This window comes from Anabrus simplex, chromosome 1 (genome assembly GCF_040414725.1).
Source record: "Anabrus simplex isolate iqAnaSimp1 chromosome 1, ASM4041472v1, whole genome shotgun sequence".
NCBI classification, from domain to species: Eukaryota; Metazoa; Arthropoda; class Insecta; order Orthoptera; family Tettigoniidae; genus Anabrus; species Anabrus simplex.
The window spans coordinates 1,246,342,637-1,246,370,604 of NC_090265.1; the positions used below are offsets into that span (position 1 = coordinate 1,246,342,637).

At 37.1% G+C, this 27,968-nt stretch overlaps 1 protein-coding gene across 1 annotated transcript in view; it reads left to right on the top strand.

The window, feature by feature from the left end:
- Positions 1-27,968, top strand: part of LOC136877961 (hemicentin-1-like) — a 153,463-nt gene that overhangs the window by 57,917 nt on the left and 67,578 nt on the right. Inside the window, exons 8-10 of the mRNA XM_068225723.1 lie at positions 10,389-10,505; positions 15,620-15,801; positions 17,779-17,899. Of these exons, the coding sequence (XP_068081824.1) occupies positions 10,389-10,505; positions 15,620-15,801; positions 17,779-17,899 (420 nt within the window). The remainder of the gene's footprint in view (positions 1-10,388; positions 10,506-15,619; positions 15,802-17,778; positions 17,900-27,968) is intronic.

Here is a 27,968-nt window from a genome sequence, read left to right on the forward strand (position 1 = left end):
AACTCCCCTTCCTATAAATAAATATTTGCCCCAGTTTGTCCTCTTGAATTCCAACTTTATCTTCATATTGTGATCTTTCCTACTTTTATAGACGCCATTCAAAACTATTCGTCTACTAATGTCATTCCACGCCATCTCTCCGCTGACAGCTCGGAACATACCACTTAGTCGAGCAGCTCTTCTTCTTTCTCTCAATTCTTCCCAACCCAAACATTGCAACATTTTTGTAACGCTACTCTTTTGTCGGAAATCACCCAGAACAAATCGAGCTGCTTTTCTTTGGATTTTTTCCAGTTCTTGAATCAGGTAATCCTGGTGAGGGTCCCATACACTGGAACCATACTCTAGTTGGGGTCTTACCAGAGACTTATATGCACTCTCCTTTACATCCTTACTACAACCCCTAAACACCCTCATAACCATGTGCAGAGATCGGTACCCTTTATTTACAATCCCATTTATGTGATTACCCCAGTGAAGATCTTTCCTTATATTAACACCTAGATACTTACAATGATCCCCAAAAGGACCTTTCACCCCATCAACGCAGTAATTAAAACTGAGAGGACTTTTCCTATTTGTGAAACTCACAACCTGACTTTTAGCCCCGTTTATCAACATACCATTGCCTGCTGTCCATCTCACAATATTTTCGAGGTCATGTTGCAGTTGCTCACAATCTTGTAACTTATTTATCACTCTATAGAGAATAACATCATCCGCAAAAAGCCTTACCTCCGATTCCACTCCTTTACTCATATCATTTATATATATAAGAAAACATAAAGGTCCGATAACACTGCCCTGAGGAACTCCCCTCTCAACTATTACAGGGTCAGACAAAGCTTCACCTACTCTAACTCTCTGAGATCTATTTTCTAGAAATATAGCAACCCATTCAGTCACTCTTTTGTCTAGTCCAATTGCACTCATTTTTGCCAGTAGTCTCCCATGATCCACCCTATCATATGCTTTAGACATGTCAATCGCGATACAGTCCATTTGACCTCCAGAATCCAAGATATCTGCTATATCTTGCTGGAATCCTACAAGTTGAGCTTCAGTGGAATAACCTTTCCTAAAACCGAATTGCCTTCTATCGAACCAGTTATTAATTTCACAAACATGTCTGGTATCCTGATTAAAGGCATTCAACCCCTTTTTCACCATTTTCACCCTTTTTCACCCCTCCTATTGGGATTTTCTGAAAACAAAAAATATGTGTTTCCTTATTTTTAAAGAAGATTCTAAATACCAATTTTTAGATCCGTAAACTTTTAAAGTTTTGAGATATAGATACACTCATTTTAAAATTTCACTCCCCTTTTCACCCCCTTAATGACGGAATATCCAAAAATCCTCTCTTAGTGAGCACCTACATCTTAATATGAATATATCCCCAAAATTTCATTTCTTTATGTCCAGTAGTTTTAGCTCGGCGATGATGAATCAGTCAGTCAGTCAGTCAGTCAGTCAGTCAGTCAGTCAGGACAAGTTATTTTATATAAATAGATGTGTATTTATAGGAATAGTTTATAATCAATTAAAACTGCCATAATAATTAGCCAGGTACTCATATTTTTTAAACCTATCATTTAGGCTTTTTTTGTGGGAGTACATTGAACTTTTAGTCATAAGTGAGGGTACAGTCATATAATAATAATAATAATAATAATAATAATAATAATAATAATAATAATAATAATAATAATAATAATATTAATAATAATAATAATAATAATACAGTCTTCAGCCCTAAGGCTGGTTGGATCCTCAACAGCTATGCCATAGATAGCCTAGGCATCACTGAAGATGCGTACTACAGAAATGAGGAGTGAGGTAGTTTCCCATTGCTTTCTTCTTCTTCTTCTTCTTTTATGACCACATAGGATCACTTTAGTCAGTCCGTCGTTCAGGTCTCTTTGAAGGGATTGTTCGGGCTTTGCGGTCCTCCCAGTACTTCTTCAGACGCTCCGATCTTCGTGCCCTTTCCTCAGTTGAAAATGTGCGTGTTGTTGGTTTGTTTTGTGTAAGGGTAAAGCGGAGGTTTGTATTCTTGAGTTTTGTATTCAATTTTATCTTATTTTTGGTGTCTTCTGTTGTAAGGCCTATTTCCTTCAGATCCTCTCTTACTTCTCTGATCCATTTACATCCTGTTGTGGTATTTTTTGAGACGAGATTGTGTTGTACTAGTTGTTTCAGAAGTCTCGAGTCCTGCATCCTCATGATATGTCCAAAGAATCCCAGTCTCCTCTTACGCATAGTATCTGTAATGGGTTCTAGCTCTTTGTACACGACTTTGTTAGGTATTAACCGCCACTGTCCATCTTTCTGATATTTTTTGTTGATACAGGTTCTTCCAATCCTCCTTTCAATTTTCTGAAGTCTGTCAGTCTTTGATTGTTTATTCAGGTAAAAGAGTGTTTCTGCTGCATATGTAGCTTCCGGTTTTATAACTGTGTTGTAGTGTTTTATTTTTGTATTTATTGATAGACATTTCTTTTTGTAGATATCCCATGTTAATTTTTGTGCTTTAGCTAATCTATTTGTTCTTACTTGGATTGAGATTTTTTCATTTAAGTTCTGTGTTATTACTTCTCCAAGATATTTAAACTGAGTTACTATTTTGATTTTATTACCATTTATGGTGACTTCTTTTAGCTGTGTTGGTTTTTGGGGCATAATTTCTGTTTTTTCAAATGATATTTTGAGGCCAATTTTATTTGCAATGTTTTGAAGTTCTGATATCTGGGTTTTTGCTTCTTTTATGTCCACTGCTAGTAATGCTAAATCGTCAGCAAAACCCAGGCAATTTGTTTTGATTTTTCGGCCAATCTTTATTTTGGGGGGACATTTTCTAAACCATTCCCTCATTACCATTTCTAGAGCACAGTTAAATAATAGTGGTGAGAGCCCATCTCCCTGCCGTAGTCCAGTTTTAATTTCAAATGTCTCTGATGTTTCACCCCTAAACTTCACTTTTGACTTGGTATTGGTGAGAGTCAATTTTATCATGTTTATTAATTTGGGGTGTAGTCCAAGGTGTCTTAAAATTTTAAACAGAGATTCTCTATGGATGCAATCATAAGCTTTCTTGAAATCTACAAATGTTATCACCATATCTCTGTTTCTTCTCCTGTTATAGTCCATTATCAACTTAAGACTCATGATCTGATCAGGACAGCTCCTCCAGGGTCTGAAACCTCCTTGATATTCTCCTAGTTCTTTCTCAAGTTGTAAACTTATCCTATTAAGGATGATTACTGAAAATATTTTGTATGTTATATCTAGGAGAGAGATTCCCCTGTAGTTATTAGGGTCGGTTTTGTCCCCTTTTTTGTGCAGAGGATGAATGAGGGCTGTTGTCCAGTGTTCTGGTAGTTCTTCTTTAATCCAGATAGAGACAAGTTGTTGATGGAGGGCAACTTTTGCTGAGTTTCCTGCATATTTCCAGATTTCCGCAAAGGTCTGATCTTCTCCTGGCGCTTTGTAGTTTTTTAATTTATTCAGAGCCTGGTAGACTTCCTTTATTGTGGGGGGATTGATGTTTTCTGGTGATGTTTTTATCGGGGTGTTGGTGTCCAAATGAAGGAGTTCTGTAGGTTCCTCACAATTTAAAAGCTTGTTGAAATGTTTAGCCAGAATTTCTGCATTGTCTTTATTGTTATGGGCCAGCTTACCATCTTCATCCTTCATCAGTAGGGTCGGGGGTTCATATTTTTGGAGCTGCTTTCTGAAGGTTTTGTAGTAGTCCCTTGATTTAGTTTTACTGAACTGTTCTTCAATTAACTGCAGGGTGTCCTTATGATGTTGTCTTTTTATTCTTCTTAAGACTTGGGTAGTTTCTTTTCTCTGTTTTACTAGCTTTTGATAGGATATTTCTGTCTTTTGGGACTGATGTAATAGCCATGCCTGATGTCTTTTCTCCACTGTTTCATCACATTCACTGTTCCACCATTGGTGTTTTTTACGTGGTTTAATTGGAGCTAGGTCTTCTGCAATTTGTTTAAGGTTGTGTACTAAGTCTTCAAGTTTGTCTGTGATTTTTATTTTTTCAGTTGCTTTCTGGTAATTTTTGTTGTTGATTAGCTGGGTAGGATCTATTTTTCTTTTAGTTTTAAGGGCTTGCTTTTGTTGTCTCCTCTGGGGAGTGAGTTTAATTTTAATTTTAACTACGTAGTGATCTGAACCTGTGTCTATTCCTCGGAGGACTTTGACGTTATAGATCTCTTTGTGGTGGTATTTGTCCATGCAGACGTGGTCCAGTTGCCATTCTCCTTTAGTGTAGTCAGGGTGTTTCCATGTTTTGAGTTTTTGAGGTTTCCTCTTAAAACATGTAGATTTTGAGATTAAATTATGGTTTCTACACAGGTCAACTAGTCTCTCTCCATTTTTATTTGTTTTCTTGTGTGCTGGCCATTTTCCGATGATGTCACGGTATTTTCTTTCTCTGCCTAGTTGAGCGTTGAAGTCGCCTATTAACAATTTTATATAATAATAATAATAATAATAATAATAATAATAATAATAATAATAATAATAATAATAATAATAATAATAATAATAATAATAATAATAATAATAATAATAATAATTCTGGTTTAGAGACAAATACTCCACTAACAATGACTACAGCAGAATTCAGACAATAGAAATGAGATTCAATAGAACTATAAACCAAACTACTTGAAAGGACAAAATCAGGAATGAAGTAAAAAAGGTAGCAGGCATTGAAGTCCCTATTAGAAGTGTAATAAAGAAGCATAGACTTCAGTGGTATGGGCACATTATGAGAATGAAGAGTGAGAGACCTGCAAGACAATACTTTTGACCTTTCTGTCCAAGGAAAGAGACCACGGGAAAAGCCAAGGAAATGCTGGATAGACACAGTGAAATCACAATAATAATTATTAATTAATGTTGTATGGTCCACCTTTCTCAATTCTGTATTATGCAGTATTATTGAATTACATTACTAAACTAGGGACTAGTTTCAGCCTTGATTCGCCATCTTCAGCCTTAATGTAATACATCTAATAACTAAACAAATGTAAAAACACACAATTGACATGAAAACTAATGTACAAACACACAATTAACATTAAAATCTGGGATGAACTAAGTGTAAAAAACTGAAAAATATATTAGGTTCTAAATTCTTAGCATCTGGAGTATGCTCATTATCCAGACTCTTTCTTGTATTGATATTCATAGAATTGTTAGTTCCATTACTGCTAATCATTACAATTTCAATTGCAAAACGGGAACTGGTAAATGTTGATTCTGTAGTCAGATCATCAATCACCAAATCTACTTGAGTGGTGTTAGCAGTATACAAGCCACTTGATGCCACTGTAAATAACCACCAGCTGACGCAGAACTGCTAGATGGTGTTTCCACATCGATCAACATAAATAAAATGTTCCCGTAGTGCTTGTTAAAATCATGCTGAAATGCTGTTAGACATTGTCAGGGCGGTATATGAAGATATGGTTAAAACTGAAACATTCTTAATTTGTGGCTGGGACAGGGTGAGTTGGCCATGTGGTTAGGGGTGCAGCAGCTGTGAACTTGCATCTGGGAGATAGTGGGTTCGAACCCCACTGTCGGCAGCCCTGAAGATGGTTTTCTGTGATTTCCCATTTTCACACCAGGCAAATGCTAGGGCTGTACCTTAATTAAGGCCATGGAAGCTTCCTTCCCATTCCTAAGCCCTTCCTATCCCATCGTTGCCATAAGACCTATCTGTGTCGGTGCGACGAATTTGTGGCTGGTATAAATTTGCAATTCATTGTGGTGTCCATGAAGTTAACCTGAATAAATGATAGATAAAATTAATGAATAATAGGGGAGAGAGAGAAAGCATGTTAGCCAAATGGCATAGGTTATATGAGACTTACCTCTCGTTGCGGCATGTGGTGCTTGGTGTATTGTTGTGTGCCTCATACTAACGGTTGTGAGATTCAAAGGAAAAGGTAATAATAAGAATAATGTTATTTGCTTTACGTCCCACTAACTACATTTACGGTCTTCGGATATGCCGAGGTGCCAGAATTTAGTCCTGCAGGAGTTCTTTTACATGCCAGTAAATCTACCGACACGAGGCTGTCGTATTTGAGCACCTTCAAATACCACCAGACTGACACAGGATTGAACCTGCCACGTTGGAGTTAGACGGCCAGCGCCTTAACCGTCTGAGCCACTCAGCTTGGCGAAAAGGAAAAAGGAAGGAGTGGGGCAAGGAGAGAGAGACAGGGCAAGGGGCAAGGAGAGAGAGGTCGAGAAAGGAGAAAGGGGTGGAGGGGAAGGGGGAATTAAGGCGGGGCCGTAGGATGTGGGAAAAGAGATGGCTGCTGAGGAAAGGTGCTGTGAATATTATGAAAAACTGAATTATGACTTGTTGGTTTGACCTTTCTAAAAGTGGGAATTAGAGGGTGAAATAGGATATTTGGCTTTTCTGAAATGTCATTATGATTCAGGTTAAAATATTGATCTATATGTATGAAGCATCTTTCAGTAATGTTAAGGAGGGGTCCTTTGTTGATGATTTTTGAGAACTTCCATATCTTGTTCTATGTCTGTGAATTTGTGATTATAGTCATGCATATGCTGTCCTACAGCTAAAAATTTATTGTACTTCAGGGCATTGACGTGTTCTGAATACCTTATATTAAAATTCCTCCTGGTCTGTCCGATGTAAGAAGAATTACAACTGTTGCAAAAAAATCCTGTATACTCATAATTTTGAAAAACTATTGAACTTGTTTATAGATGTGGCATTATGTAAGACTTGCATTCCTATTGTTGGTTTTGAAAACTACTTTTACATCGTGCTTTTAGAAGATGCTGGTGACTTTGTAAATTTGTTTGTTGAACGTAAAGATAGAAAGGGAGGAGTTGTTTTGTTTATCGTTTTTCAAAGTTGTAGAGGAGTGATATTTATATTTATTGATTATTTTTTCAATAAAGAAACTGTTGTATCCATTAGATTTAGCTATATTACAAATGGTGTTCAACTCATTTTTGAGGTCTCTTTTAGTCATTGGAACATTGAAGGCTTGGTACACCATGCTGTTGTATGCTGCTCATTTGTGAATTTGGGGCTGTGAAGAATCTTAATGGATTGTAGTGACTGTTTGGGTGGGTTTTCTGAAAATCTTATATCTTAAGTAGCTTGGGTGCCTGATAATAGTTAAGTCTAAAAAATTAATTTTCTGTTCAATTTCAGATTCAAGCATGAATTTTATATGCGGGTCAATGTTATTTAGATTAATGAGGGTGGTAGCAGTGTCTGTGATGATCTTATCCATAATTACTATGGTGTCATCTACATATTTTGCCCAGAAAAGGATGTTGTTAAAGTTATTATTATTATCAATTTTGGTGTGTTCCAAAAAATCCAAGTACAGTAAATCTCAGCTAAGATACCTGAGGCCAGCAATCCCATAGCCAATCCTTCTTGTTGATAAATAACATTAACAAAAGTGAAATAATTGTTGCTTATAGCTAATTTAAGCATAGACATGAAATCCTGTATTTCTAATGTACTTAGGCCACTGTATTTACTTGAATTGTTTTGAATGACGGGGTATACCTTGGAGATTTGTATGCTAAGATACATGTTTCAATATCGAATGAGTGGAGAGAATGATTGGATTGAATGTTAAACTTTTTTAAATTTATCGATCAATTCTTTAGTAAGTAAAATTCTTTCTTGAATAAAATTACTGCGTATACCTTTTCAATACAATTATATTTTGTAGTGATTAAATTCTATGTGAATTATAAACACTAGTTAGGGACATGTTTTGCCCTAGTTTTGGGCATCTTCAGCCTAATACTAATCTTAAGGTCAAGTCTTAAATCTATTAACATTGGAACTTAATACTGAGCTTAAATTAATACTAAATACAATGGTCTTATGCTTCTTACAAAGTTGTGTTTTAGGTGATATTTACATAGTTTATAATATGTACATTAACTAAAAGCCAGAATTTGTGAACAAGGAAGCAAATAAATGATTTAATTTTACAATGATTAGAAAACATCCAAAGTGTAAATCGCATTTATCGTATTGTATGGTTGAAAGTTTATGCAAATGTGTACATATTGGCTAGAGATTAATCTTTAGTGTTTTTGATGGATTTGATCAACAAAAAGTGATAGTTCCTTCTTAAAAATCTTTGAATGAATTGTGATGCCTTATATAATGGACTCGGTCTATAGTTAATGATCGGGTGAATGGGGATGCCAGTTTTGTGTATCTTGGGGAGGGCTTTGGCGGTGGGTAAACCTGGGTTAATAATAATTAATTTAGTTTTTTCTTGATCTGTCAGTAGATATGAGGTATTCTTGAGGGTCTGCTTAAGTTGATGTTGGATTCTCGGGGTAGGGTCCTTCTTCACTGTAGAGAAGGAGCTATCTTTAAAAAATTGATTTGTTTTGCTTACATATTCATTTTTGTAATTGTAATTGTAAGATTATTATCATTGATTTTCTTTTTGAGAGCATGTATTTGCTTTTGTATGAGAATCAAATCCTTGTAGCTATTGTTATCATGAGTAGTGAGGGGTGAGTTATGGGAGTTAATATTGTTTTTTGGGTTAGGAATGGAGTTTAATTTTCTTTTTACTTCAATTCTTATTTCGTCTCGTTTATCTGCTGGCAATTTGCTAATGGCTAATTCTGCTTCTACTGTTGTAGTGATAGCTGTGTTCAGAGTGTTAAAATTAGGCCAACTGTGTTTAGGGCCTTTGACTAAAGTGGAACTTTCATCTTCATTCAATGGTACCTTGGACAAATTTATGATTGGAGGGTGAAATTGGTTCGGCATGTTAGGCCTAGTGTTTTTGTTGGTTTCTTTAGCGTAGTTATTGTTGAGTTTAGAGTTAATTAAGATATGCAGCTTTTTCTCTAGGATTTGTTGTTTCTTTGATAACACAATAAATAATCTGTTGTCAACTTGGGCTTGAAATAGATTCCAGTGAGCATCCGAAAGTAAACTTGTAGTTTTGAAGTGAGTCTCATATAATCTATGGTAAAAAAAAAGGACTTTTTCTTGTACAAAAATTTGATCTCCTCTCTCAGCCAAATCTTATTTGTTCTAGTTTGGGTTTTAATAATTTGAAAAGAAGAACGATGATTCTTAAATTTGCTTTTAAGAAAGTTGGGTGTCGATTTGTGAGTGATACATTGTTTAAGAAATTCAATGTCTTTGTCCAATTTGGCTATTTTGACTTTAAGACCTCAGGTGTGGAGGAGAGGGGTCTCAAATGGGAAGATGTCCTGGAACAGAAGATTTATGCTGACAGGAAGAGATGGTGAGCGCTTGTACCCCATACCCGGGAAACTGGAATTGGAAAATGATGATGATGATGATGATGAACAAGTGGGCAACCATCCTTCCTTCACACTAATCTGAAGGTAAAAAGAAATAGTGAAAGAAAGAATGAAAATATTGGCAAAAGAAAAGACGTCAAAATGAAAAGCTCTCAAGGCCCCACATCATGAGGGTTGGAGAAGAACAAGAGTTGATCAAGGGAGGTTGGATAGGAAGGATGAAAGTGAAGAGACTAGCACAAGTAATTGGAAGCATGAAAGTATGTAATGTAATGCCAGAATCAGCTACGGGTCACATTGTCGCCATCCCATGCGCCCAAGTTAAGAGCTCTTGGGGTTCTCCTTTTAGTCACCTCTTATGACATCATAGGTAATAAATTTCATGTTAATCCGTATTGAAGGTTACAATAAATGTATTGAATAGGTGGAAACCTCTAGCTTTTGTTTTACACTACCACTTATGACAGGCAGGGATACTGTAGATGTATTCTACCACAAATACTGTATATGTAGGCAATTAGTTTCATTTAATTTTTCCCTTAAGTTAACCTAATTCTTATGTTTTTATACTGTTAGTGATTAAAATGTCATCCCATCAACAAAACTAGAAAGGACTCACTCACAAGAAATCTTTATTACATGAGTCTAAAAGTCAAGAAAGGAGATTTTGAAGTGATATACAATCAATACAATGAATCTTCAACAAACTGATTTAACAAGAATCACCACCATTTGACCTATGGTTTATCAACTGACAAAAACTTTCCTGTTCTACCTATTATACAGTATATGTATCTTAGTCTTCTGTTTAAACCCATAATTATACTGTACTAATGTTAAATTCTCATGTATGATAACTCTATTACTTAAAAAAATTGAAATTCTGTGACAGCAGGTTATTCTGTCCCTCACATAATTTAAAACTGTTGCTGCATTAGTTTATAATTTGATAAAAGATTTGAAAAACCTGACAACTTTCATGTAGAAAGTCTGAAGCACTGTTCAAAGTTAAATATACCTTTCATGAAATCTGTCACAATTCTTTTCAGGAAAATATGTTCCAGTGACTGGACCGAGATTTACTATCCAATCAAATGGAAACCTAGTGATATACCCGGTGATTTCATTGGATAAGGGTTGGTATAAATGCACTGCTGAAAACAAAGGTGAGTTACTCCAATGTATATTCGTATTTTCAATTATTACCAAATGATAATTATACGAATGAATAACACACAATAGTTAAACTTTTGTTGTTGATTTACAAATAAATTAAATTACAATAACAGTGTGTTAATATGGTTCGTAAGACATTTATGTGATGGGAGCGAGTTAAGGTAAAGGCACAAGGAACTTCTGATATACAGTAACAGCCAGAATTTGTCAGAAAAAATAGCACCACGCTATACACAGTATTATCGGCACACTTTATCTTGGTGCATTTACACCCTAGTTCTGAATCGGTCGACCTCGGCAATCTTTGAGATTCGTACTGGCAACCTTTGAAACACAAACTATGAATCGCTTAAGCATCATTGTGCAACATCTGACGTACACTTTACGTACTAGTACTGTTGCTGTTTACACAGCAAAGCCAAACTATAGAATTCATGCTAGAAACAAGATTCACATCGAGAAATGTTATATAATGTTATATAATGTGTATGTGACACAGTTATTGGCTTAAGATAATAACGGTTTAGAAACTTCACATCGATCGATCATATTCTCGATTCAATTCAGATTTCATTTTCATTCAGTTGGCAGCACTACCGGAACCAGGACAGTTCCCTCCTTACTCCTCTTCCCCGTACACAAATGCACCAAGATAAAGTGTGCCGATAATAGTTTCACTCATGGCAAGAGCCCTTTGCAGGTCATTTCCTCACCTGAACAAAAGGAATCAGTCTCCTCTTCCTGTTCCATAAAATTCCTCACAGCACATATCATCCTTTCTTACCTAGCTGTGAAGAACCACAGCAAGGCCTGAACATAATCTTTGGTGCACAGAATAGATCTTGGGTCTCCCATGACCACGTAGCATTGCCTTTGCTCTTCTTACATAATAAAAATAAACACATGATGATACAAAGAAAAGAAATAAACTATATGTACACATGTCCCCAAGAAACACAATAACACAATAGAACAGGGCCTCTCAGGGTGCATGCGCGTGGTGCATGCACTGTGCACGGTGCAAAAGACGACTTGGCTTGGTTGACCAGAGTGCAGACCCCCCACTCCTCGATTTGGAGCAATAGCGCTTACTCTCTCTTTCCTCACGCCTGTCTCGCTCGCTCCGCCTGTCTTCCTCTACCCCACTTGCGCCGTAGCGCTCCAAATCCGGGCTGACTTGAGCCGAGTATAGGTGAGTTGAGCCGAGCTTAGCCGAGTAGCCCAGAGACGAAGCGTTGATCCGAGCCATGCCGAGCGGCAGCGATGCACAGTGCACGGAGCTCTTGCGCCTCAATCTGCACGCGTGAGATTTTGGGCGTTTGAGAGGCCCTGCAATAGAATAAGCAAATAGACACTCCCTTCAGTACACGGGAACATACTTTTGACTCGACAGTGGTATCGCACGGACCTCACTGGCCAAGACAGGAAGAAACTGAATTAGGTCATGTGCTTCCTTGATTTCTGTGAGTAAGTTACAACATGGCTCTCTGTTGCCAAGGAAATGATAACCCTGCTCATCATCTCGCTACAAACACCAACGAGTGGATGACAGCTGTCACCAATCATCTTTCATAATACAGACTATAGTAAGTTGCTTCAATCTCTCTTGCCTACTTCTATAACCATTCCTAAGTCTATTTCTTTCTAATCTGCACCTCCTGCACATTATTTTTATATCTCTATTATAAAGTAGATAGAAGTATCATAAGGACAATAATCAATAAGACATACCAGTTGATGGCCAATGGAGATTATAACCTAATGAAGTGGTATAGTGTGAAAGTGAATTAATAATAGATACGATATGGAAAAGGAGAATTGCCTTTTTTTGTCATGTATTCAGATTGCCAGAAACCCGAGTAGCGAAGCAGTTATTTAGGTACTTCTGGAAAAATAAAACAAATAATACTTGGTTCACAGAGATCATGAATGATTTAGAAGAACTAAATTTATCAATGCTCCAAATTGAAGGCAGAGAAGAGAAGAGGATTCTAAGGAATAAATACTTACGATTCAAACTCATAACATTTGAATGAAGGAAGTACACCGTGACTGACAACCAAAGGGCAACCAGGTCTGACAAGATGAAGAAGTTTTGGGAGTGGAAGAAGAAGCTGAAAAGCTGACTCTGTTTAATACTATTAGACTTTAATGTGTATGACTGATAAAATTATGTTAAAAAAAAAAAGTGGGTCTTTACCAGTTGACTTCCAGTTCCCTGTACTCTCACCACTGCACCGTTGTTTATCCTGATTCGATGAATGCACTTCCCTATAATCCTTCTAAATAACTTGTATTTACCCCTGTGGTTCCAGTGAAGGCCATCTGAGACAGATTCCTATCTCTTACTCACCCATTAGGATCTACAGGTCTCAATTCCAGTTTCCCACATACCCACTCCATAAACTCATATAAATCCCCAATCACTCTCCAGTCAGTGTCCCTCCTACACAATATAACACTGATAGCATCTCTGCTCTCTTAAACTTCTCCTGTGCTGCCATAACCAGATCTCGCACATAACCAACTATGTTCGTTATTCCTGCTTACCTTACGTTGTTGGTACCAATGTGAAAAACTACACTTTCTCCTTCTCTTCCAGTTTCCTCAACATCTGCCTTAACAGAATTTCTGGATAACATTCTACTCTTATATTTACTAATATTCACAATTTCTTTAAACTGGGACAAGCTAGGGCTGAATAAACAAATGCTTTATATTGAAAAATTATTAAATAATCTAAAAGGAAACAAATTAGTCTGCTTGTCTCACATTATTAAATAAAATATGCAATTTAATTTGTTTGTAGAAGTTAACTTAAGGAAAATGAGATCATATGAAAATGGAATTGAAATGATCTGAAATATTTAAAATCAGATACAGGGTGGTGCATGATAAGTCACCCAATTGAATTTTGATTGTACAAGTATACTATTGAGGCAATAGTTTTAAAATTGTGCACTCAACTTCGTGCAGTTCATGCAAATTACTCCAGATGTCATTACAAGTTCATCGCTTCTGTTTTGAGCCCGCCATTTCAGTTTGCCGCGATGGTGGACAAAGGATGGTTGACCGTCGCACAAAAGATGAAGATTGTGTTACTGTTTGTGGTGACGAACAGTGTTACATTGACACAGAGAAGGTTTTGTGCTTATTTTGGCACACGGTGGGCTCCCAGCCCACAGACAATACGCAGACTACATCACAAATTTGCAGGTACTGGATCTGTTTTGGAGTGTAAGCAGCCAAATGCATGTACCATATGTTCGCCGCAAAACACTGAAGCAGTTCGAGTGGCTTTGACTCGTAGTCCGAGTAAATCAACAAAAAGAGCCAGTGCCGAGTTAGGAATTTCACGCTGATCTGCACAAAGAATTATTCAATCCGAGGTTCGCTTGTATCCATACAAGACGACTGTGACGAATAAGCTTACTGCGAGATATAAGGACTGGAGACTACAGTTTGCAAGATGGGCAGTTGAGCAAAACCAAGAGGCAGTGCTACACAATACATGGTTTTTGGACGAAGCTTTTTTTACATGAACAGCGTTGTGAACAAACAGAACGTTCTATTTTGGGCACGTGAACCTCTGCGAATAATCCACATGAAAGACACCTACGGGGAAAAAGTGTGCACGTGTATCATGATGTCAAGCCATGGAATCTCGGTCCGTTTTTCTTCGATGCTACAGTAACCAGTGAACGCTATTTAGACATGCTGCAAAACCAGTTCTTTCCTCAACTCTTGGCCACAGGTCTTCCATTGCAGACATGATGGTTAATGCAGGATGGAGCACACCCCCATACTGCCAACATTGTGCTTGATTGCCTACACGAAAGACTTGGCCTTAGGGTATTGTCAAACAGATTTCCAGAACGTTATGAAGGAGGAAGAATATGGCTGCCTTACAGCCGGGACATTAACCCATGTGACTTCTTCCTTTGGGGGTTCCTTAAAGAGAAGGTGTACCACAGAAAACCTGAAAATGCAGTGCAACTTTGGGCAATCATTGTGGAGTTATGTTGTGTCATTCCAGAAGATTTGTGTCGGAGAGTCGTTACAAATGCACATGTGTGACTTGAAGAAGTTGTAAAACAAAACGGCAGTCATATTGAATATGTGATTCATTAGGTTGTATTTCCAAGGTGTATTCTTTACTTCTACATTAATAAATTACAAATCTTGTCAACAACAAATGTGTTATTCATGAACAAATCAGGTAACTTATCGTGTGTCAGCCTGTATAATAGGGTGTATAATAAATCTGCTTGATATGATAATTTTCTTTATTTTTTAAAAATTATTTAAGTATAACTTCTTTCTTAAGGAAGCTGTCATGATGACAAAGTATAAATAATGTCTGTCTACATGAAGATGATAGTGTAGAAGAGGAGAGTATATGTGCACTATTGTGGCAAACTATACAGATGATGCTGGAGTATGGTCAGTGACCCTCTGATTGTAATCAAGTTAAAATATTTACATGACACATAGTCTATTTGTGTTGCATAAAAACTTAGTAGAGGCATTTGCTTTTAGATTGTGAATGAGTTCATTATTCACTGTATAAATTAATTCAAAATATTAATGAATGTAACTCGAGCACAATTTAAATGACCATCCAGAAACTTTATTACAGTATATTATACTGTAAAGGTAGGTACTGTGAATGTACTACTTAATCCTCTGTAAGATATTTATGCCTTATCACCCAAAATGAGCACTATGGAGTATTAAAGAAACACTATTAGTCATTATCATAATCCTTTGTTTACCAGGTAAGTTGGCCGTGCGGTAAGGTGCGCACGGCTGTGAGCTTGCATTCGGGAGATAGTGGGTTCAAATCCCACTGTCGGCAGCCCTGAAGAGGTTTTTCCATGGTTTCCCATCTTCACACTCCTAGGCCTTTCCTATCCCATCGTCGCCACAAGACTTATCTGTGTCAGTGCGACGTAAAGCCACTAGCAAAAAAATCTTTTTTTTTTTTACATTCTTAGTTTTTTTAAATTGATCCTAAAGTAGCATAATACTTTCCTCGAATTATCTTTCTCTGTGTTTTGATTGTTGTTTGAGAAGCACATACTGACTATATCTGTTCTTATAGTGGGAAAAACTTCAAAGGAAGTGTATGCAGAAGTGAGGACACCACCTCAAGAGACATTCAAAGTGATAGTAACACCAAGGAAGGCATTCTTTGTGCAAGGTGAAACCATACATCTTTTCTGTAAAGCTGAAGGTCGAGATAAATTCGAATTACAATGGACAAAGAAAGGAAAGGTAATTGAGGTAAGTCATTGTAGGAAAAACATTCCTGAATTCCAGCTTATACTGATAAAGTATAAACTCTATTCTCAGGTTCCTTAACAGAGGAAAATGAGTCCATCTTGGGAAAGACATTTCTTCAACTTTATTCTTCTTGCACATGAAGTGTAAGAGTGGTACTCGAGGAGCAACTTAAACAAACATTTCAAATTTATGGTTTTGAAACAAACTATATAAACTGATTGAACTTTTGGAAGACTCACAATTTGTGAGGTACTGCATGTTGATAATGATACTGATGCTGAGTCTGTAATATATTCTCCATATGTTCTCCTTTTCATCTGTCCTATATGACCTTTCTGAACCGTTTTTCCATTACAGATGCAATTGAGTCTGTTAAACTGAGAGAATTTTCAGGGGGTGGAACTCTTCTTGATCTTCATCTTTTTCTTCTCTTCCTCCTCTTCTGAGTCCCAGTTTTATGGCTGATGTAGGGTGATCAGATTCCCTCCCTTTCCTGGACATGTTTTACATTTTAACCTTATGTCCGGAGAAATGTTTCAATAATTCCTAAGATGTCCTACATTTTGAAAAATTATATTCAATTACTGTCAATTTGCTATATTTCTGTCACATTTGCTTCAGGTTTTCTTAAATTAATTTTGTATATACAAATTCTGCCTTAAGATGAAGTAACATTCATATTTTCTGTCAAAAACCTCAGATTTATTTATGATTTTGGAAAACAGTTCACATTGATGAATCGCTCTGTAAACTTCAAAAAATGCCAAAACTAGATGACAAGTTAAGCCATGGCTGCTATCTATTCTAGTCTTTTCCCATCATTTTATTTCCAAAAGCCTTTGTTAATGCAACATTATCTTGCTAGCAAAACAATAATTTTAAACCATACTACATCCTATATTTCTGCTGTAGCTTTCCACTATTAATTCACATGTATGGAGAAACTGGAGCAAATTCCTCTTTATTATCTAAAACCACACTTGTTTCTATGTATTATATTCTTCTGCCCTAATCACAGTCTCTTACCCATGAGAAATGCAATGAAGATGTGGAGAATGTCCTTGTCCACTTGTATTTTCATATTTGTTCTTTTGTCTCATTTTTCTGTTTCTCTCTCTTCTCACAGTATGTCATTCATTTTAATATACATTTCTATTTTTCTACATTTGATTTTGTCACTTTTTTGTTTCCTTCCATTTCTTAAATTGATCCATTGGGGTCCTTACCTCCTTCAGTGTTTGTCCGATGTTCCTAATCTTCAACCACCTGTATACATTTTATCTTTTTATCTCTTTCCTTTTCCTGGATTTATTAAGATACAAGAACTGATAAGATGGCCCCTCAATGAGTGGTGATACCCACCATCCTGATGAAAGTGAGAGGGTGAATTTGTAGGAAGCTGAGATGAAATGGATGTAGAAGAACAGGGATGAATGAGGGAAAGAGTTCAACTATGTGAAGACAGCAGTTTAGAAATGTGTGAAAATTGTCCTTGAGCTTTTGTGTTTTCATGCTTATCCTTGTCTCTTCTGTTGCTCTCACTTCCCACAGTGACCTACCATTGTGTTTAATCTAGATGTTCCTATCACTTCCTATCTTTATATAAGTTAAATTACTTATATACTACAACTTGTATTTTATCCACTGCAAGGTCAGCTACACCTTCGTCATTTTTAACTTACCTGTTAAACACTACAAAATTATCGAAACAGACTTTCAACCTATTAGGTCGTGTTACGTACACTTAGTACGTGTTGAAGAGATGTTAAGGACAGAACAAAAATGGCCAACCGGACACCAGTGGGATCCGAACCCACAACCTCCCGATTTTGCGTCAGTTGTTCTGTACTTAACATCTCTTCAACATGTACTAAGTGTACATAACACGTCCTAATAGGTTGAAAGTCTGTTTCGATTACAATGCGGTCGTGAAAATTCAATATTCACTACAAAATTATGTTTCTGTTATTGTTGCAGCCAACTGACCCACGGCTTGTGATACCTGTTGGAAGCAATGCTCTGAACCTGCATCTTGTGAATGCCAGTGAATATGATGAGGGGCGTTATGAGTGCACAGCCAAGAGTAACGGAATCCAAGGTCAGTCATGACAGAAGATTTCATGTGTATTTTTATTGCAGAGGCTTTGATTATGATTGTAATTATATCACTAGCCTTTGAGACAAAACACTCACTTATATGCTATTCGGTGATCCTCAGCCTGAAGGCTGGTTGGTTCCCAACAGTTCCACCATCAACTTGCATAGAAAGCCTATCAAAGGGTAGAGAAAGGTCCACCTATTCAATACCATTACATACAAATGAAATGAGGTAGCTTTCCATTACTTTCTTCACTTGATTGAAGAATGGGATCTGGATGTAGAAATTAAAACCAGAATTGATACTGCAAGATGTGTGTTTTTGAAATTAAACATCTTGTGTGCGCATGTATACAATTGTTAAGGATCCACCAATTCAATGCAATATTTAATCAGATAAAAGACATCATCTGATAGCAATTATTAGTACATGTTTCATCTACCTAGTAGACAACTTCAAGTACATACAAGTACTAAACCATTATTACATTTAGATTATTAAAAAGAGAACAATGGGAATTAAAGTACCCATAGGGTAATGAATGCATGACCCATAAAAATTGTGGAATGAACTACAGAATTAAAATACATGAAATAGAAAGTACATCTATTGAGTCATAAAAATGTCAAATATTTTTGTGTGGCAAACCAGTCACATGAAAGTCTTAAGATTGTTTGTTGATATGTTAATACACAGTGCCTTGATGTAATGGGAAACCAAATTGCTGTAAACATGCGTCATGAAACAAAGTGTTCATAAGAAACACTCAAATTAGGGGTAAACATCCTTCTATAACATGGATCAGTCTATTATATAATGCAGTGGGCTTCAAAAGTGAACTATTGAACCTTTTAAATTTTTTTTTTTTTGGTTTGCTATTTGTTTTATGTTGCACCGACACAGATATGTCTTATGGCAACGATGGGCTAGGAAAGGCGTAGGAAGTGGAAGGAAGCAGCTGTGGCCTTAATTAAGGTACAGCCCTGGCATTTGCCTGGTGTGAAAATGGGAAACTATGGAAAACCATCTTCAGGGCTGCCGACAGTGGGGCTTGAACCCACTATCTCCCGATTACTGGATACTGGCCGCACTTAAGCGACTGCAGCTACCGAGCTCGGTCTTTTAACCTATAAGATCTTGCAAAGCGATAACTGCATATAACGAGTGAACGATGTGTAATGTTCCCCGTTGGAAGTCCTCAAGCTGGTCTGCAGCCTTGTTTGTATGAAATGTTTAGTATGTAATCTTGTGTGCAACCAATTCAAAACTCATTAGTATATCATGAAGTGTTATATATTCTCACAGCTGCTTTTCAAAGTCTGGATGCTCAAAGCTTCTACAATGAACAACTGCAATCTTTTTAAATATGGACGTATTGCAGAATGCTGAAGATCCCAATGAGAGATTTTAATCATGCTGCGAAGTCATACACTCTTAACCCTATTTTAATCACATCTTCTAAACTGACAAAAAAATTCTGATACAGCTGATGGTAGAGGGGAGGTGGATGTTGAAGAAGGAAGATTATCCTGAGTGTGGAATCAATATCCATGATATGGCAATCCTGATATGAAAGTGCAAATTAGCATAATTACTCCATGATGGTCACCATTCTATGACGAGAAAGTACTCAAAGCAGAAGAAGAAGAAGAAGAAGAAGAAGAAGAAGAAGAAGAAGAAGAAGAAGAAGAAGGGAAGACATAATGTACTGGGTCAATACATCTACTAACCCCTCAAGCCGGCATATTAATCCCGAGCTGCTCACGTCCCAGGCAGTATTTAAATGAAAACTCAATGGAGGTTTAGACACCATCAAGTTAAGAAATTCACAATGTTAAATCTGCGAAATATAATGTAATTAAAATTTTAGAACTACGTACCAAGATCATGTCCAATGTTTTTCAGTAATATATGATGATGATTGTAGTTCAGGTTTGTCCATAACCACCCACAATATAAGCAAAAATGTATGAAAATGAAAATCCACAACCTGTTTTTCCAGTCATCTGACCGGGTCAGGAAGCAAAAATATATAATTTGGATAAGTTCCACTTTCGGTATTTGTTTCAGGTATATTTACAAAACATACAGGAAATATTTTCGTTTAACATTTTCATGTATAATTTCCAGAAAACGGCTCAGTTCAATCAATCAATCAATCAATACTGATCTGCATTTAGGGCAGTCGCCCAGGTGGCAGATTCTCTATCTGTTGCTTTCCTAGCCTTTTCCGAAATGATTTCAAAGAAATTGGAAATTTATTGAACATCTCCCTTGGTAAGTTATTCCAATCCCTAACTCCCCTTCCTATAAATGAATATTTGCCCCAGTTTGTCCTCTTGAATTCCAACTTTATCTTCATATTGTGATCTTTCCTACTTTTATAGACGCCATTCAAACCTATTCGTCTACTAATGTCATTCCACGCCATCTCTCCGCTGACAGCTCGGAACATACCACTTAGTCGAGCAGCTCTTCTTCTTTCTCTCAATTCTTCCCAACCCAAACATTGCAACATTTTTGTAACGCTACTCTTTTGTCGGAAATCACCCAGAACAAATCGAGCTGCTTTTCTTTGGATTTTTTCCAGTTCTTGAATCAGGTAATCCTGGTGAGGGTCCCATACACTGGAACCATACTCTAGTTGGGGTCTTACCAGAGACTTATATGCACTCTCCTTTACATCCTTACTACAACCCCTAAACACCCTCATAACCATGTGCAGAGATCGGTACCCTTTATTTACAATCCCATTTATGTGATTACCCCAGTGAAGATCTTTCCTTATATTAACACCTATATACTTACAATGATCCCCAAAAGGAACTTTCACCCCATCAACGCAGTAATGAAAACTGAGAGGACTTTTCCTATTTGTGAAACTCACAACCTGACTTTTAGCCCCGTTTATCAACATACCATTGCCTGCTGTCCATCTCACAATATTTTCGAGGTCACGTTGCAGTTGCTCACAATCTTGTAACTTATTTATCACTCTATAGAGAATAACATCATCCGCAAAAAGCCTTACCTCCGATTCCACTCCTTTACTCATATCATTTATATATATAAGAAAACATAAAGGTCCGATAACACTGCCTTGAGGAACTCCCCTCTCAATTATTACAGGGTCAGACAAAGCTTCACCTACTCTAACTCTCTGAGATCTATTTTCTAGAAATATAGCAACCCATTCAGTCACTCTTTTGTCTAGTCCAATTGCACTCATTTTTGCCAGTAGTCTCCCATGATCCACCCTATCAAATGCTTTAGACATGTCAATCGCGATACAGTCCAGTTGACCTCCAGAATCCAAGATATCTGCTATATCTTGCTGGAATCCTACAAGTTGAGCTTAAGTGGAATAACCTTTCCTAAAACCGAATTGCCTTCTATCGAACCAGTTATTAATTTCACAAACATGTCTAATATAATCAGAAAGAATGCCTTCCCAAAGCTTACGTACAATGCATGTCAAACTTACTGGCCTGTAATTTTCAGCTTTATGTCTATCACCCTTTCCTTTATACACAGGGGCAACACTCCATTCATTTGGTATAGATCCTTCTTGCAAACAGTAATCAAATAAGTACTTCAGATATGGTACTATATCCCAACCCATTGTCTTTATTATATCCCCAGAAATCTGATCAATTCCAGCCACTTTTCTAGTTTTCAACTTTTGTATCTTATTGTAAATGTCATTGTTATCACATGTAAATTTTATTACTTCTTTGGCCTTAGTCTCTTCCTCTATCTCGACATTATCCTTGTAACCAACAATCTTTACATACTGCTGACTGAATACTTCTGCCTTTTGAAGATCCTCACATACACACTCCCCTTGTTCATTAATTATTCCTGGAATGTCCTTCTTGGAACCTGTTTCTGCCTTAAAATACCTATACATACCCTTCCATTTTTCACTAAAATTTGTATGACTGCCAATTATGCTTGCCATCATGTTATCCTTAGCTGCCTTCTTTGCTAGATTCAATTTTCTAGTAAGTTCCTTCAATTTCTCCTTACTTCCACAGCCATTTCTAACTCTATTTCTTTCCAGTCTGCACCTCCTTCTTAGTCTCTTTATTTCTCTATTATAATAAGGTGGGTCTTTACCATTTCTTTTAAAAAGGCGTTTAGGCTCTGCATATGTATCCCATATAGGATTGTCAACAAAATATAAATTTCACAAGATGAGTTCAAACCTGTCCTTTGCTGTTGTTTCAGGGAATAAAGGGGTTTCTAGAAATCCATCTCTAGTGAAATAGCTCTTCAGGGCAGGTTTCTGCATTATCCCCATCAGTATTACAAACCCCAAGAATCGAGCTCGATAGCTGCAGTCACTTAAGTGCGGCCAGTATCCAGTATTTGGGAGATAGTGGGTTCAAACTCTACTGTCGGCAGCCCTGAAGATGGTTTTCCATGGTTTTCCATTTTCACATCAGGCAAATGCTGGGGCTGTACCTTAATTAAGGCCATGGCCGCTTTCTTCCCACTCCTATCCCTTTCCTGTCCCATCATCGCCTTAAGACCTATCTGTGTCAGTACAACGTGAAGCCAATAGCAAAACAACAAAAAAATTAATTAAAAAAACAAGAACACATAAATTCCTCCCCTGCAACTGGCTGCCGCTTCTATGGTACATGATTTTGGTTTCAAAGGAGTGCCAAGTATACATTGTGCCACATACCTATTTGTCTGTCGAACAATTAGATCAGTCACTCTGTCGTAAAAAAAGAACCAGTAGAAAAGTATCTAAAACAGACTCGAAATGCTCTTTGGTACCCAGCATACTAAGAAGGGAAACTTTTCTGTGCTCATCACAATCAGTGAACAGTGGGTGAAGTTATTACAGCTGAAGCTGTTTCTTCTTCATCTGTGATGTCTGCCATTTCTGCAGTATTATTGGACCTTTATGTTTTCTTATATATATCAATGATATGTGTAAAGTAGTGGAATCAGAGTTGAGGCTTTTTGCAGATGATGTTATTCTGTACAGAGTACAGGACAACTGATTCAGAAAGTGATGGAACTAACTAGAGGGAAAAATATCCTGGATGTTGTCCTGGTAAAACCAGATGAGCTCTATAGAGAAACTGAAGTAATAGATGGCATTAGTGACCATGAAGTGCATAGGCACTGTCTGTATCAATACCGAAAATATTGCTTCCCAATACATCACCTCCACTACTGTCATCTATCAAACAAATAATCTCTGCGCCTGAAAGAGAATGAGATGGCTGCAAATGAGTAGCCTCTAGCCTGTGAAGTATTTGTTTTCAGTACTTCCTTGAATCTCAATGGAGTGGGTTTCATATACTATTGCTGATCAATTCTGGGTCAAAAGCAATATATATCAGTCACTTTTGTATTAGTTCTAATTATGAAACAGAGATAGCAGGGAAGTTCACAACTTCTCAATTCATGGGGTGAAAAAAATTCCTGCAAAACAGCAGTGTTGCATGTGTGATAGGCATTCTAACTTCCACCCACACTGGTTGTTTGTGGTACATAGAACCAGCTGAATGATTATAGTCAACTTCTTCTTATTCTTGTACCATATCCTCATTGGATGTCGGCTGTCATTATGGTGATATAGTTCTTGTTCTCAGCAACTTGGAAAAGAGTGGGGTACTTAGCTCATACTGTTCTCATAGATTCTGTAGCCAAGATATTCTCCTTCTTCCCCTGCTACTCCTTCCTTAAATTTTACCTTGTAAGACAAGCTGAAGGAGTCTATATTTATCTTTTTGAATGATATGGCCAAAAGATTGATGGTTACAAGGATAATATACAGATAGAGGAGGTGTCTGATACTAAAGAAGTATTAAAATTTCCCTAAGATAACAGTGACATTTACAGTAAGATACAAAAGTTGAAAACTATAAAAGTGGCTGGAATTGATAAGATTTCTGGGGATATACTAAAGACAATGGCTTGGAATATAGTACCATATCTGAAATACTTATTTGATTATTGTTTGTACGAAGGAGCTATACCAAATTAATGGAGAGTTGCTATGCTTTGCATGTAAGCTTTGGGAAAGCATTCTCTCTGATTATATTAGACATGTTTGCAAAATTAATAACGGGTTTGATAGAAGGCAGCTTGGGTTTAGGAAAGGTTATTCCACTGAAGCTCAACTTGTGGGATTCCAGCAGGATATAGCAGATATCCGGATTCAGGAGGTCAAATGGACTGTATCGCGATTGACCTATCTAAAGCATTTGATAGGGTAGATCATGGGAGACTATTGGCAAAAATGAGTGCAATTGGACTCGACAAAAGAGTGACTGAATGAGTGGCTATATTTCTAGAAAATGGAACTCAGAGAATTAGAGTAGGTGAAGCTTTATCTGACCCTGTAATAATTAAAAGGGGAATTCCTCAAGACAGTATTATTGGACCTTTATGTTTTCTTATATATATCAATGATATGTGTAAAGTAGTGGAATCAGAGTTAAGGCTTTTTGCAGATGATGTTATTCTGTACAGAGTACAGGACAACTGATTCAGAAAGTGATGGAACTAACTAGAGGGAAAAATATCCTGGATGTTGTCCTGGTAAAACCAGATGAGCTCTATAGAGAAACTGAAGTAATAGATGGCATTAGTGACCATGAAGCTGTTTTTGTCGTAGTTAAAAATAAATGTGATAGAAAGGAAGGTCTTGAAAGTAGGACTGTCGCTTAAGTGTGGCCAGTATCCAGTATTCAGGAGATAGTAGGTTCGAACCCCACTGTCAGCAGCCCTGAAAATGATTTTCCGTAGTTTCCCATTTTCACACCAGGCAAATGCTGGGGCTGTACCTTAATTAAGGCCATGGCCGCTTCCTTCCCACTCCTAGCCCTTCCCTGTCCCACCATCGCCATAAGACCTATCTGAGTCGGTGTGACGTAAAGCAAAAAAAAAAAAAGTAGGACTGTTAGGCAGCACCATATGGCTGATAAAGCAGGCATGAGGTTCTAAAAAGTAACAATGATCGGTGGAAAACGGTAAATAAAGATGTAAACAGACTCTGGGATGGGTTTAAAGCAATTGTTGAGGAATGTGAAAATAGTTTGTACCTTTAAAGGTGGTAAGGAATGGTAATGACCCACCTTATTATAATAGAGAAATAAAGAGACTAAGAAGGACGTGCAGATTGGAAAGAAATAGAGTTAGAAATGGCTGTGGAAGTAAGGAGAAATTGAAGGAAGTTACTAGGAAATTAAATGTAGCAAAGAAGGCAGCTAAGGATAACATAATGGCAACCATAATTGGCAGTCATACAAATATTAGTGAAAAATGGAAGGGTATGTATAGGTATTTTAAGGCAGAAACAGGTTCCAAGAAGGACGTTCTAGGAATCATTAATGAACAAGGGGAGTGTGTATGTGAGGATCTTCAAAAGGCAGAAGTATTCAGTCAGCAGTATGTAAAGATTGTTGGTTACAAGGATAATGTCCAGATAGAGGAGGAGACTAATGCTAAAGAAGTATTAAAATTTACATATGATAACAGTGATATTTACAATAAGATACAAAAGTTGAGAACTAGAAGCGGCTGGAATTGATAAGATTTCTGGGGATATACTATAGACAATGGGTTGGAATATAGTAACATATCTGAAGTACTTATTTGATTACTGTTTGGTTGAAGGAACTATACCAAATGAATGGAGAGTTGCTGTAGTAACCCCTGTGTATAAAGGAAAGGGTGATAGACATGAAGCCAAAAATTACAGGCCAGTAACTTTGACATGCATTGCATGTAAGCTCTGGGAAGGTATTCTTTCTGATTATATTAAACATATTTGCAAAATTAATAACTGGTTCAATAGAAGGCAGTTTAGTTTTAGGAAAGGTTATTCCACTGAAGCTCAACTTGTAGGATTCCAGCGAGATATAACAGATATCTTGGATTCAGGAGGTCAAACGGATTGTATCACGATTGACCTGTCTAAAGCATTATATAGGGTGGATCATGGGAGACTACTGGCAAGATCTCTGCACATGGTTATGAGGGTGTTTAGGGGTTGTAGTAAGGATGTAAATTAGAGTACATATAAGTCTCTGGTAAGACCCCAAGTACAGTATGGTTCCAGTGTATGGGACCCTCACCAGGATTACTTGATTCAAGAACTGGAAAAAATCCAAAGAAAAGTAGCTCGATTTGTTCTGGGTGATTTCTGACAAAAGAGTAGTGTAATCAAGAAGTTAGTATAAATAACCACCTAATCGATACTTTATTATTGCCTTAGAGGACCACTAAGTGGTAGAAACATGTCCTGTAAGTGCTAATTTATATTCAATTTTGCCTGAGGCAATAATAAAGTATTGATTAGGTGATTATTTATACTAACTTGATTATACTCATCGATACGGTTATGAAATGGACAACTTGTAAAAGAGTAGTGTTACAAAAATGTTGCATAGTTTGGGCTGGGAAGAAATGAGGGAAAGAAGACGAGCTGCTCGACTAAGTGGTATGTTACAAAGAAACAATAACAGTAAAAATTTCCACCTATTTGATACTTATATTTGCATTAACCCTAGAACACAAACCGCAATTTCGTAGTACATAAACACAAACCCTCGTAAAATTTACGACTATTTATTTCCATGATGATAAAATGTAATTTCACACAAAATGTAATGTAAGAAGCATGTATTAACGTGTGAGTTATTTTACAGAGTGTTAACTCGTAGTTTCTCAAGTCCTTGGTGTCTCATTTACAACAGTTAGTGCAAAAATTTGCTCTATGCTCCTTGCAATACGCGCGGCGACATTCACTGCAGTATGTTGTCGTCATTCGCCTTTTCTGAGCAGGACAGATGTGACAAATAGTTCTATTGCCAGTAATAACCAATCCTTTACGTTGGGTAGTTGAACTATAATTTCTCGTAGATGTGTTTGTAGGCTCGGTGTTTCCAGTCTCTTCGCCATCCATGGCTTGGTGAGTTCTTCAATTAAACGTATGAGAAAGTCTTTTCTCGGCAACTTGCAGCCACCTTGACACTCATTATTGTTACAGTAGATAACCCATGAATTCACACATGTGCTATTCAGCATTCCATAAAATACACACAGTGGCCACCGCCTGGTTTTCTGGCTACAACAATAGCAATTGCACATTTGATCGTGAGCAACCCCTCCATACTTAGTTGCACTGTAATCCTCTACAATGTGTGGTTTATGACTAGTGTCACTGATAGTAGGTTGGTCATGAGCAGTGGACAATAAAACAACTACCTTATTTGGCTTTGCTTTGAATGAAACCAGAGTTTTTTCACCGTCAAAGCAAAACATAGATGTGCCAACATTTTTGTTTCTTGTTGAGAGTAGTTCTGGCGGTATATCAGGTTTATTGGTGTGAATAGTACAAATTAATGTCAGTTTGTCTTTAAAATATCATCTGCAAGCTTTACTGAGGTAAACCAGTTATTTACTGACATTTCTATTTGGTCCCCGTAAAAAGAGTCTTGGTCAGTTCCTTGACATAGAATTCCCCGAGAGGCATTCCATCTGTCTTTGTACATTTGCCTAGGTAAGGCATAGCATCTATCACGTACTTAGTCTTTGTGTCACAGGCCATTACTATTTTGATGCCGTATTTGTTGGGCTTACTCGGGATATACATGCAGAAAGGGCATCTTCCACGAAAACCCAACAGTTGCTCATCCACTGTTACAAATGGGCCTGCTTTATAGCATGTTCTGCAATTGTGAACAAACTGCTCCAAAATTTCACGTATTGGTGCAAAATAATCACTTTCCCTCCTTACCTCATGAGTTCCCTTGTCGTCAAACCGCAAGCACAATACTAGGAATTCAAACCTCTCCAAACTCATGGTGGCTTTGTACCTAGTACCACACAAATCTGTACTGAACATTTCTCAGACTGACAGGTGATTATTTTTCAAAGCTGCAGTTAGTACATTCCAAGGAGTGCCTTTACTTCTTCCATGCAAGTATGGTTTTGTGTGTGTGTTGGCGACTTGTACCACAACCTCTTTCTAATTATTTCTTCATTTGTATGGACTACTATTGTGTTTATCATACCATCTGTGAGGAACAAAGAAAAT